Source organism: Scyliorhinus torazame, chromosome 7, assembly GCF_047496885.1.
Source record: "Scyliorhinus torazame isolate Kashiwa2021f chromosome 7, sScyTor2.1, whole genome shotgun sequence".
Lineage (NCBI taxonomy): Eukaryota > Metazoa > Chordata > Chondrichthyes > Carcharhiniformes > Scyliorhinidae > Scyliorhinus > Scyliorhinus torazame.
In genome coordinates, this window is record NC_092713.1 from 51823018 (window position 1) to 51836509 (window position 13492).

Genomic DNA, 13492 nt, shown 5'->3' on the forward strand with positions numbered 1-13492 from the left:
TAGACTAAGATAGCTACACAAGGTAAGAAAATACATCCAAATCAGTTCATAACACAAGTAAAATCTATTGTTACTTTATCGGATGGTTCTTGATCCATTAATGATGGAAATGCATTATTTTACAATTTCAGTTATTACTGTGCCTTGGAAAGAGGTTTAATTAAAGGTGAAAGAAAACAGTTAATAATAATATTTGTATTGTCACAAGTAGGCTTACATTAACACTACAATGAAGTTACTGTGAAAAGCTCCTAGGTGCCACATTCTGGTGTCTGTTCGGGTACATGGAGGGAGAATTCAGAATGTCCAAATTACCTAACAAGCACGTCTTTCGGGACTTGTGGGAGGAATCCGGAGCACCCGGAGGAAACCCACGCAGACACAGGGAGAACATGCAGACTCTGCACAGACAGTGACCATACCATGCTGAGTGAAGTGCAGGTTGAGTATTAATTCTTCAAAGCACTTTGCTAATTGTGTTTAATTTTAGATTGGATGAAAACATCCTTTTTCTTTTAATGTCATACTTCTTTGCCTATTTCCAGGCTACGCATTGACTTCATTAGCAGGATGGAGTTACCTCCATCCTGCCTCCATTTATTTTAACAGGAGGCACACATTTAAACCTGGAACAGCAAAAGCTTAAAAAGATTTGCTAGATTGGGACACCTTGAGCAGCTGGTTGTATTTTTTTCTCAGCTTCATATGCAATCAAAGCTGTTGAAAACCAAGTGCCTTTAGCAGCCTCTGTCGCATAGTGTGGTGCTAAGCTGAAATGAACAGTATCCTTCCTATTCTGTGCCCACACATATTTCTACCGTTGTTATCTTCACCATGTTCAGAATGCCCCAACCTATGGAGGGCATTCCCAGTGTCCTGTACTCTCATTACCACCTTCCTCCACTTGAAACATTTATCCGATTTTCCATTCAAGGTGCATTGGTCTCTGCCTCAGTCACCTCTTCTGTTAAGTACTCCATGCTCCAACAACCCTCGGTATAAATACATTTCTCCTAACCTCTTTCCTCACTCTGAATAAAAGTGAACCCAAAACTGACCACAGAAATTCACAACTTTCAACTCTCTTCTGGTTTGAGCAGCACCCATTACATTACCTCTTGTCTATCGATCAACTTTCAATCCAAGTTGCAACATTTTCTTCTATGCTGTACACTTGAATTTTTCTAATAAGCTTCTATCAAGATACCTGACTAAATGTCTTCTGAAAGTCCATATGCATCTAGTTTATCTATCTAATCAATCAATTCTTCAAAGGTAATTCCTAAATTTGTCAAATATAACTTGTCTTCAATAAACCTATGCTGACTATTCTTGGTTAACCAATGCATTTATAAATGCTGACAATTTTTACCTCACAAACCTGCTACTTGCTCATTATTAGATCTTCGAGGTGCCAGGGAAATGGCTCTATGCATCATATGTTCCAATGTAGACTATCTTTTCTGTCACAAGTAGAAGATGTGGAAACACTATTTTCAATCACAGACATCCTTCCATTTTGTAAGTAACAGAAGCAAAGCAAAATGCTGAAGGATAGAATGCTCTATTCCAAACACTCTTGTCATTTACCTTAATTGTTTGTAGCACCTGCACCAAGGAGAAGTGCTCATTGCAGAAACAGCAGTAAGTCACCATCTCAGAGATGACTGACAAAGATCCGGTCAGCTCTCGCATTGCATACATAACCTGAAAGAACATAAAAGCAACAGTTAATTAAATAAATTACTCGCCTCCTTTCAGTGTGCCATAAGATCATACAGAAACACGGTTCTCATTCTTACTTCGTGTCATGAATTTTAGCATTCATTTTGCTCCATTTGTATAGGAATTTGCACAAAGGAAGGGCACAAGCGCTGCCTGTGAACACCACACTGTATCAAGGCTCTCGAAGATGCATGTACTCATAAAAAAGAGATTTCAATATAGAGTGTAATTTGCCTCGTCCCAGTTAAACAATCCCAGTTGACAATAAACATTTATATCTGCCTCTCTTCCTCGATTTTCAGGACGACATGTATTAACCATTTTAAACATCACTCAACTCTTGTAGAGTTCTCCAATACAAAAGAAAAAACAGGCCAAAACATTTCCTCGGGAGAATAAAATAAATACCTCAAGTAAGTAGGCCTGTCCTTCAGGTCTGAAGAGAGTTTCTACATCTTGGTGCAAAGGTACCTGTGGGGTTGGTGTATGCCATTTATACTGTCCAGGATCTTGAACCAAAAACAAACATATTATTTCCACTTGTATTCTTCTACTTGTTAATTTCCAATATGGGTTTCCTTTGTTTCCAAATCTAAAGCACGCAGCTAACATGAAGTGAATAACTGAATAATTTATTTTTAATGAATTCAATATTGAAAAATCCACATTGGGACCAGCTGACATTTAACTTCGAAAAGCAAAGCATTGAGGCCAGTAGAATTTGACATTGCATTTACTATTTTCAATAGTGCAAGTTTTGGATTGCAGCTGCATCAATCAGGAAATAGGTCACAGCAGAATCTATGTAAGCAGGGAGGGAAATGGATTGAAGTCGGTCTCCTTTGGTTACTTTCAATCACTCCCCAGTGACTGATCAAGATGACAAGTTGCCTAACGTTCCCTCTCCTGTTGTAGGTAAAGTGAATGGTGCAAAATGGACTATAAGTGAAGGGAACAAATCAGAAATTAACATTAAATTTTTTTAAAGCACTTAATTAAGAAACTAAGAACATGTTGAATGAGAGCCCGAACGATCTAGTTCCCTAACATAGTATGGGAAACCACCATTATTACCACTTAATCACAATTTCTTTACAGGGAGAGGTTAATCAACTAAAAATATCTATATTCAGAATCTCTTGCTCTGGTTCAAACAGAAGCAGATCGTTCTCCATTTTTGCCCACTCCTTAAGAAATAAATGGGTGATAGGATTATTTTGAGGCAACCTCACGGGATTTGCACCATAAGTGTACCTTAATGCTCATAGTATTCGGAATAAGGTAAATTAGTTGATGGTGCAAATCATCGTGAATGACTATGACTTGGATTTAAATATCCAAGGGTATTAAACTATACGGAAGGACAGGGTGGATGGTAAGGGAGGTGGTGCAGCTCTGTTATTTAAGGATGTCATCCGGGCAATAGTAAGGGATGACATCGGTGCTATGGAGGATAAGGTTGAATCCATTTGGGTGGAAATCAGGAATAGTAAGGCGAAAAAGTCACTGATAGGAGTAGTCTATAGCCACCAAATAGTAACATTATGGTGGGGCAGGCAATAAACAAAAAAATAACGGATGCATGTAGAAATGGTACAGCAGTTATCATGGGGGATTTTAATCTACATGTCTATTGGTTTAAACAGGTCGGTCAAGGCAGCCTTGAGGAGGAGTTTATAGAATGTATCCGCGATAGTTTCCTAGAACAGTATGTAATGGAACAAGCGGTCCTAGATCTGGTCCTGTGTAATGAGACAGGATTGATTCATGATCTCATAGTTAGGGATCCTCTCAGAAGGAGCGATCACAATAGCGGGGAATTTAAAATACAGGTGGAGGGTGAGAAGGTAAAATCAAACACTAGTGATCTCATTGAATGGCGGAGCAGGCTCGAGGGGCCAGATGGCCTACTCTTGCTCCTAGTTCTTATGTGTCATTTGTGGTCAACTATGAAAATGAAACCCCTACCCTTCAGCACAGAGAGAAAATCTGACACAAAATTAGAAGTCAAAGCAGATGATTTGTTTGGATAGTGAAACACAAACAACTGGGGGCAGTGACAAGTGGTATATCCATAATCTGTGAGGAGAACTGGTAGGTTAGGGTACAGAAATCTGTCTAATGTAGCAAGGGAGATTTAATGATGCTTTTTCGTACAGCAAATCTACCCTGTGAATAACTAAACCACACCGACCAGGAAGGTTCCATCCCAATACTAGGGGAGGTCGGTGGCTGAGTTGGCTGGACGGCTGGTTCGTGATGCGAAGCAACACCAACAGCGTGGGTTCAATTCCCATACTGGCTGAGGTTATCCATTATCCTTCTCAACTGTGCCCTCTCTTGAGGTGTGGTGATTCTCAGGTTAAATCACCACCAATCAGCTCTCTCTCAAAAAGGGAGAAAGCAGTCAATGGTCCACTCGGACTTTGGCTTCATCCCAATTCTGTACTGAGTTCATTTATCTGAACCAGAATGTGGCAGCTGGAACTCGAAAGACCTTAAGAAATCTTTTGGACTCTTTTCAGGTAGAGAAAGCTGGGTCAGGATTTCAACTCCCGATAACATTCCATCCTGCAAATGAAGATGTTGCACCAGGACAGAATTGGGATCAATAGTGTGCCGTTAACATTTGAACAGCTTACAGACACTCTAAAATTCACAGATTAACAACTGCTACTCAAGTGAGGTAGCAGAGTTCATGTCATAGTGTTCAATAATATCCAGCAAAGCAAAACACAAAATTAATCTGGTGACTATCCCAGAATTAAGCATCACTTCAATCTACTAAGCAATCAAATAATTTATTTCTGCATTTTGCAATACAAACGTCTGCAAAATTTTGCTCTTCATTTGAATATTTAATCCTTTATCTAACCACCCATATCTGCTTCAAAAAGGTTATATCTCAGCTGCAAACCAAGCTATATTCATTGCTTAAATCTCTTCAATGTTATCACTGGTTAGCTTATACACTGAGTGACCTACTAGCAGCACCTTTAACCTGGACTTGATCTCACCGTGCTCCATCTCCTCTTAATGTTCCCAACCTTCTTTCCCCACTCAGCTGCATCTTCCATACCATCCTGATTATCTATCATACAATACCTCATTAGCTCCAGGGGCATAATTATTAATGGCACAATCTTGGATCATGACAGGTTCCCAATCATAATGACAAGTCAGTTGCTTCTGTCAACGTGCTGTTGGTCAGAGTTCTATCTTCAAGGCCCCATCTCCACTAAACCCTGGGGAGTCGCTCAACTCCACTCAATGGATCATAGTCCTACTCTTACATCGTTTCCTTAGTTTTGAGCAAAAATTTAGTCTGGTGACTATTAAAATGTACATTGAAGCACAAAGTTGTACAGGGACCCACAATTCAACTTTTCTAATTTTCAGGCAATATCTTACTGACTATGGACTTACACAAGTTAACCTCTAAAAGAAAGAAAATTCAACTTACCAACAGTCAACAAAGATGAAATGTCTGAGTGTAGGACGAGTGATGCTAAAGTGATGTGGAGATACCAGAACTCACGGGACTGGGCCGAGCTCCAGCGTCGATTCTAATAGAAAAACAAAGCTATATTTAGTATTGAACGGTGAAGTCTTCATTTGGAGGGTTCATGCCATTGGAAATGTCAAAAAGGTCAAATATTTTGTCCAAAAAGTAAAATATCACCTATTACAACAACAAAGCACTATTGATGCTGGAAATCTGAAATAAGAACAGAAAATACTGTAAATGCTCAGCAGCATCTATGGAGAACAAAACGGGTTAATGCTTCAGGTCGGTTTCCCTGTCAGGAGTGGCTTGAAACATTAATTGTGGCCTGTTTCCACAGAAGCTGCCATTCCTCAGTATTTCCAGCAAGTTTTGTTTTTATTGATGTAAAATATGGCAACCAGCATTCTTCTTCTGCCTCTTCCAAGGTTAGGAAACTTGGGAAAATGCAGGGAAGCATTGCAACTGGTCCACTCACTGCAAGGCTAGATGGAGAAAAGAACCTCCGAGTAAAAAAGCAGACAATTCATCATGACCGGGTTGAAATTACAATAGTGTTTTCTTCACTGGCGAACGTTAGGTACACCAATTAGCAATATACAGGATTCTATAATAAAGACTTCAAAAAAAATCATACTCACTTGGTTGTTCTGCCTTGATGGACCCAACAGGAAACAAAGCATACGTTTGAATGCAGAGTGTTTGAATAATAGCTGGCAGGCCTTGAAACCCTGAATGACAAGAAAGTGACCGAGAAGAGAGCAGCAAAACATTATTAACAGTTCAATCCACTTAATTGTTTCACAATTCAAATATGTGAAAGAATCTCCTGAAATCAAGGTGCATGACACTTGACTTGCAACGGTAGTTGTATTTTGGAGGAGGAGGCAAAAAGGCAGGGGGTCAAATAAAGCTCGCCCTTCTGAAATTAGTCAAAGTCGGAAAGGTGTTAACACACCTGGGGTTATAGCTTAAAAAAACATGCTGCAACAACAGATGCTCAGCAAGTTGCTAAAGTAAAGTTATATTTATTAACTAAAACATTTGAAGCTGCATTCCAAGTTACTTCACAGCTCATACGCATTTTCTTTGCGGAATGTTGTGGAATGATACTCAGCCAACTTGAAACCAAAACTTTCAGACAACTTTACCCTGGCTCCTTTTGCATATGTGCACAGAAGCTCCCAATAATTGAAAACTTAAAAAAATATTTTGAGTGAATGCAGTTTCTTTTATTCGCACAAATAAAATAGACCAGTTAGATACTTTACCTTCTGTACAAAGTTGTTGAAGAGGATGAAGTACTGGGAGCAATTTTTACAATTCTCTGCCACATCCTTGTCAAGCAAGGCAAGCAGCACATCCAGTAACTGGTCCAATCCTTTGAGCTGAAGAAATAAATAATTTTTCTAAGAACTTCAACACAATTTAACAATCAAAACACACATTGCATTGTTAAAAGTGAGCAAACAAATTGTGTGGAAGGGAACAAGAAATCTGCCAATTTCTCAGCACTTTTCTTCTGGTGGTTTAAAAAAAAAGTTGCGGCAGAGATAAATGAAACAACCAAATTATGGATGCATATTTTTATTATTTTCCACTATTAATGATAAGTGATCCATGCCTGAGCTTTTAATAAATTAGTCCGTAACAGAGGTTTAGGGCTTAAGTACATATTCTGCAAACATTGAGCTTATTTGCGACCCCAAGATATGACATGCAAAACAAACTGTTCACAGCACTACTTAAGACAAACATATGTACAGTAACTATGTTTTTACCAAATGATAAAGACATTTTATATATGTAATTTACTAACCTTTTCTTGATAAAGCAAGGCACTCTCGAGAGCTTTTTCCAGAATGCTAGCAACAGTTACTCGAACCTCCCGTACAGAACACTCCAGAAGAAAAATCCTGGTGTCCACAGGCAGAGAAAAACAAAGTGGATTTTGTTATGTAATTTCCTACTTTCCCTCCCAATTTCCTCCCTCAAACTGTACAATCCCCAACCAAAGTGAGTTCCGATTGGAGGGAGGAGAACAAAACAGGGCAAGTCGAGCCAGGTGAAAGGTTGCGATATGTCAGCTGCATTGAAAGTTTAAGCCAGAAAATATTGGACAGGTGTATATGCATTGTGGGCAAGGCTCGGAGATCAAAGCATGAAAGGCTGCATCAACAGCTGGGTGGTCATGAGTAAACATATCCTGTGTCACAACTTCCTTCTCTACTCCCTCCCCCAATTTTATTCTGTGTCTTCCTGCTACACATACGGTTTCCCCCTCTTTGCATTCAGCTGTTTTATGCAAATTTAGCAATGGGGACAATAAGGAGTTTATAATTCAGAATTCTAAATCAAAGGGCAGCGCGGTGGTACAGTGGTTAACACTGCTTCCTCATGGCGCCAAGGATCCGGGTTTCATCCCAGCCCCAGGTCCCTGTCCATATGGAGTTTGCACATTCTCCCCGTGTCTGCATGGGTCTCACACCCCAAAGATGTGCAGGGTAGGTGGCTTGGCCACGCTAAATTGTTCCTTAATTGGAAAGTTAAAAGTTCTAAAATATATTTGAGTATCTGGATGGTAGAACATTAGAAGTTTCACACGAGTTCACAAATCCTATAATGTAATCCACACAGCGTTACCGTCAATGGTAAAGTTATTAGAATGTTGTGATCAGTGCTTTTAATACAAGTCAGACAGATTCAACTTGGAGCAGGTAAGGTTGCTCAAGTTCTGTTCAAGGCACATTGCTGCTACAGAATAAAGGGAGATTTACTTTCCATTAGGCCATCTGAGATGTCATAGGTCAGAAGTACCCAGGATGTTTGTCTTTAAGTTCACATCAGCATGCACCGTTGATTTAGGGAACTGCATGTAGTTTGATTGTGTCCCTGTTAATTTACATATTTATTTAAAGTTACTGATACTAACAGGATTTAATGCTCTGATTTAGGAATTGAGGCACACTGATGATTTCTAGTTGCAGAGAAATTAAAAATTCAGCAGTATGGCCCAAAGCTAGGAAGAATCGAAGGACTGAAAGCATCAATTAAGCCAAGCTAAATCTACTTTCCCATGTTTAATTTGATAACGTGCTTTAGCTTGCCTGCAATAACACATATCCTGTCTCCACCCCTTTTTGAAAGATTGCAATTTAAACTGTCCTTCAGCATAGATGGTCTGATGTTAGCTCATAATTACCGTGCGAGCCAATGAGCCAATCACAGAGATCAACACTCTCAAGGACCACCTCCCGTGATAAAGACTTAACTGCTAAACATGTATATTGGTGAGCAAGTTCACATTCAAATGCACCAAACAGAATACAGACATTAACTGGAGGTCAAAATGATCAGGCTTCTCTGTACAGATGTCTTCTGAATTTACAAAGTTTCTTCATAATTACTGCAATGAGTCAGTGTGGATACTGCAGCCATAACCCCCCAGACACTGCTAAAACATGCAACTGAATAACCTTCGGCACATTTTCTAATTTCAAAAATAATGAATTTACACTGATATATTTGAACATTAAATAGCGTATTATATTCAACAGAAAGAAAATGAAAGCAAGAAATGTTGTCATATTTAAAGAGCAATTTCATTAGGACTCCACGGCTCTGCTGTTAACATGAGAGCAAGTTCCTGAAATCATTGCGGATCTTGACTGAGATGAACAGAAATTAATATCAAGTCATTGACAGTCAATGATCACTGACACTTGGGCTTCTGTTCTGCCTCCAGCATGTTCTCCAAAACTGTTCTCATATCCTGAGCACCAAGATATTATCTTTCTAAATATTAAAATAGCGAGATTTTGAGTCTCTCCTCTCCCACAAACACTTGTAGAAGCATCATGCAAATCTAAACAAAAAATCTAAAACATGATGTGCCAAGCAGAATTACTAACTTGGAAGTAATAGGATTTAGAAAGATCTGTCATGCAGCTGCAATTTCAAGTTGTAGAAATGCCATGGTCATCCTTAACAAATCCTTTAAATTCATTCAAAAGGCATGTTCATCAACATTTTAAACCTGTTTTTAGACTCACTTGATTAGTTCTCGTCCTTCAGGGCCAATCAGGAATTCAATCAGCCACTGGCAGGCCTCACAACTATTTGAAAGCAACCGCTCGATGAGGGTAATCCATTCCCCCGTGTCCACCCTGTAACAAAAATCGGAATCCTCACTGAAAAGTTCAGACACGCTTACTACTATTAAACCCAACTATTAACACAACTCAAAACCAGGCTAGCACAATATTTTACAAGTGTAGGGGCTCCTAGTATGCAAAACTAAATGCAAAGTGCTTCTATAGTCTTCAGACGTCAGTTATTAGGAATAGATCTTTAATTTTCTAATGGAAACATTTCTCAAAATAATTTCTTAGAAGGATATATCGAGCAGTAAGAAACTTACTAGAAACCCAAAGTTCCTCAAACTGAGACCTCAATAGTGTTGTTAAATGACTGATGTGCAAATGAGAGATCACTTTTATCACATTTACGAATGACCAGGCAATTAAGATGATTTAATATCTTCCAGATAAACTCTTTCAATCTTGCGGGCAGCAGGGTAGCACAGTGGTTAGCATTGTTGCTTCACAGCGCCAGGGTCCCAGGTTCAATTCCTGGCTTGGGTTACTGTCTGTGCGGAGTCTGCATGTTCTCCCTGTTTTCTCCCACAAGTCCCGTAAAATGTGCTGTTAGGTGAATTGGACATTTTGAATTCTCTCTGTGTACCCGAACAGGTGCCGGAGATGTGGCGACAAGGGGCTTTTCACAGTGGCTTCATTGCAGTGTTAATGTAAACCTACTTGTGACAATAAAGATTATATAAAAAAATGAGGAAAAGTTAAATTTTAAAAAGGTGTTGAGAAGAATTTTTAAAATCAAAAATTAGCTATTATTTGGAATAATTCCCTCAACCAGGTAGAAAAGGAGAATAAAAATAGAAAACACTACTCCACATGCCAGGCAACAGCTGTGCAGTCAGTAGGTCAAAAATCAGGAATCTTCTTCCGAACAGTAACTGGGAGTATGTACACCACATGGATTGCGGTGGTTCAAGGCAGTGCCTCACTGCCACCTTCTTGAGGGCAAATAAGGATGGGCAGAAAGTGCTGTTCTTGCCAGCAACACTCATGACCCATGAACAAATATAAAAATGTTTCAGGTCATCGTTCCCAGCATTTTCTGTGTTTATTTCAGATTTCGAACATGGACAGTTATTGAATGCCACAATGCGCCAGTGAGATGAGCTTTGATGTGTTGAATTATCTATTTTCATCCTTTTTTTATTTTTAAAAGATTTTCCAATTAAGGGGCAATTTAGTGTGGCCAATCCACGTACCCTGCACATCTTTGGTTGTGGGAGAGAGACCCACGCAGGCACGGTGAGAATGTGCAAACTCCACATGGACAGTGACCCGGGGCTGGGATTGAACCCGGGTCCTCAGTGCCGTGAGGCTGCAGTGCTAACCACTGCACCAACATGCCGCCCATCTATTCTCATCTCTGACTTTCCTGTTTATTAATTGCATGCTTGCTGCAGTTAAAATTTCCAGAACTGTATGAACCATTTTGAGAGATTTTCTTCCATTACCCTGACAGCTGTATCTACATGTAATTAAGGTCCATAGAACATTACAGCGCAGTACAGGCCCTTCGGCCCTCGATGTTGCCAGAACAGCAAATCACAAAGGAAGCAAATCACTCCCATTCACAATTATCCCCTCCAATGGTGACTGGCACCCATTTCAGTAGTCCAGGACTGCCCATACATCACAAACTGGAGGGCTAGATTGAAGCAGTCAGAGACTGCAATACAATCTGCCTCATTGCTGTACTAACTGCATACAAGATAAGTGGAGAGAAAGGGTAGAATTTTGCACAATCAGGGAGCTGGAAACTAGTGTGAATATTTACGTCCATGAGCCGCATTGTGAAATAAGTTAGATCTTTACTCTTACCCAAGTTGTTTTTTGAAGGAGGAGTGTTCAAAACTTGGAGGTTCCCACAAGGGCAGAGGGTCTGCCGTTACTTACAATCTATATTAATAGCTTGGATGAAGAGGCCAACAATAATTCATCCACATTTGCAGATGTTACAGAGCTAGGTGGGACAGTAAGCTATCAGAAGGACACAGAGGCTGCAAAGAGGTTTAGACCAGTTAAGCAAGTGGGAAATAGGGTGACAGATGGAGTATAATGTGGGGAAATGTGAAGTTATGCGGGGGCAGGGCGGGGGGGGGAGGGGAAGGGGGGGGGGGGGGATGATAAAGGGGGACAAATTGTACAGACGGTATAATTGATTGCTGGAAAGTATGTTTCCCAGGGTGTTTATTTGCTGTAACCTGTTTTGATACATGTTTGTAATAAAAATATTTTTTTTGAAAAAAGGAAATGTGAAGTTCTTCATTTTGGGAGGAAGAATAGAAAAGCAGAGTATTTTTAAAAAAGGAATAAAACCTGAAATCTCAGAGATTTCGGGGCGCTTGTGAAAGAAACACAAATTTAACATGCAGGGTAGCACGGTAGCATTGTGGATAGCACAAATGCTTCACAGCTCCAGGGTCCCAGGTTCGATTCCGGCTTGGGTCACTGTCTGTGCGGAGTCTGCACATCCTCCCCGTGTGTGCGTGGGTTTCCTCCGGGTGCTCTGGTTTCCTCCCACAGTCCAAAGATGTGCGGGTTAGGTAGATTGGCCATGATAAATTGCCTATAGTGTCCAAAATTGCCCTTAGTGTTGGGTGGGGTTACTGGGTTATGGGGATAGGGTGGAGGTGTGGACCTTGGGTAGGGTGCTCTTTCCAAGAGCCGGTGCAGACTCGATGGGCCGAGTGGCCTCCTTCTGCACTGTAAATTCTATGATAAAACATGCAAGCACAGCAAGTAATTATGAAGGCAAATAGAATGTGGCCTTAATTGCAAGGGGATTAGAGCACAAGAATAAGGAAGTCTTGCTCAATTTCATTTGAACTGTCTTTTACCATTTTTTTCTTGTCTTTCTTAATATATATTTAACCCCCCCCCATCTTATCCACCTTTCCTTACCCTTTCCCCCCCCCCCCCCACCCCCCCACATCTACATCTGTCACAGTTTACCCTCTAATGTTAATTTCTCTGCTGTTTGGCCTTTCACACCTTTTGTTCTCTCTGGGGACTGCCATTAGCACTCTTTCCCCTTGGTTTCTGTGGCTATTAGCACCCTGTTTCCCTGGGTGTCTGTGGCTATGACTCATCTTTCATTCTCACTCCACAGTATAAATATTTCCCACTTTCTCAGACTCTTAGCTTTGACAAAGGATCATCTGGACTCAAAACGTTAGCTCTTTTCTTTCGCTACAGATGCTGCCAGACTTGCTGAGATTTTCAGCATTTTCTTTTCTGTGTCTGAATATCAGTTAGAGACAGGATACAGATTGAAGCATGGCGTCTTTTGATATTGAATAGCCTGCACATTAAACTCTGTTAAATTAGATGAATGCACCAATATCCCGTGGCCATTTTCATACCTGAGTTTTTTCTTGGTTCGCAAATAGGTCTGGAAGAGGAACTGGATGGCGAGCTTCATACTGACTTTTGCCATCATTTGGTACACAGGGTGTTTTAGTTTAGTCTATGGGGAAAAAGCACATCAGAATGAGAAACACAGGAAAAACCAATTGGAAGAAAACTAAAGTTTTAGGAATTAGAACACGGGCTAAATTTGAACATGTGCTACATGGGTGTAAGCACCACGTTCATACAAGCCCCTATTTCTCTTTCAGCTTTTGACAATTTGCTAATATCTGTTGTAACAAGTAGAGATGGATTTCTTTGAGTGGACTTGCCTATTTTTAAGCTTATTCACTATTCATCGTCAACCTTGGTTAATGACACATGCCTAGGCATGCACAGGACATGATGCTCATCATAAATCATGTGCAGAGACTTCCGGGTGCGGCGATGACCAGCTGAGTCGCACGTTTCGGCAGCTCCCTGTGAAACGGACTTTTGGGCTCTTGATAGGAGCCCCAACGGCAATTTTAACGGCTGAAAACACCGTGCGGTAAACCAGAAGGGTGTTCCCCCTGGACACGGATGGAAAAAGGAGAGGAAAGTGGCCGGATTGCAGCGGATCCTTTGGAGCAGCGGCAAGGAAGGCAAGCAGAAACCAAGATGGCGTCGGAAGGTGGCAGTTTCATATGGGGCCCTGAACAACAAGAGTTTTTGAAACGCTGCGTGGAGGAGATAAAAAAGGAAATGAAGAAAGAGTTGT

General features: G+C 40.5%; 1 protein-coding gene across 3 annotated transcripts in view; it reads right to left on the reverse strand.

Annotated features, from left to right (window-relative positions):
• usp24 (ubiquitin specific peptidase 24) overlaps positions 1-13492 on the reverse strand; it is a 260396-nt gene that overhangs the window by 18245 nt on the left and 228659 nt on the right. For 2 of the 3 annotated variants that reach the window (XM_072510705.1, XM_072510704.1), the window contains exons 53-60: positions 12747-12850; positions 9283-9396; positions 7050-7146; positions 6502-6618; positions 5872-5961; positions 5189-5291; positions 2134-2234; positions 1591-1707 (exon numbers count right to left, since the gene is read on the reverse strand). In XM_072510705.1, coding sequence (XP_072366806.1) covers positions 1591-1707; positions 2134-2234; positions 5189-5291; positions 5872-5961; positions 6502-6618; positions 7050-7146; positions 9283-9396; positions 12747-12850 — 843 coding nt within the window. Of the gene's footprint in view, positions 1-1590; positions 1708-2133; positions 2235-5188; positions 5292-5871; positions 5962-6501; positions 6619-7049; positions 7147-9282; positions 9397-12746; positions 12851-13492 lie in introns of those variants that run through there. The other variant, XR_011948152.1, reaches the window with a different exon arrangement.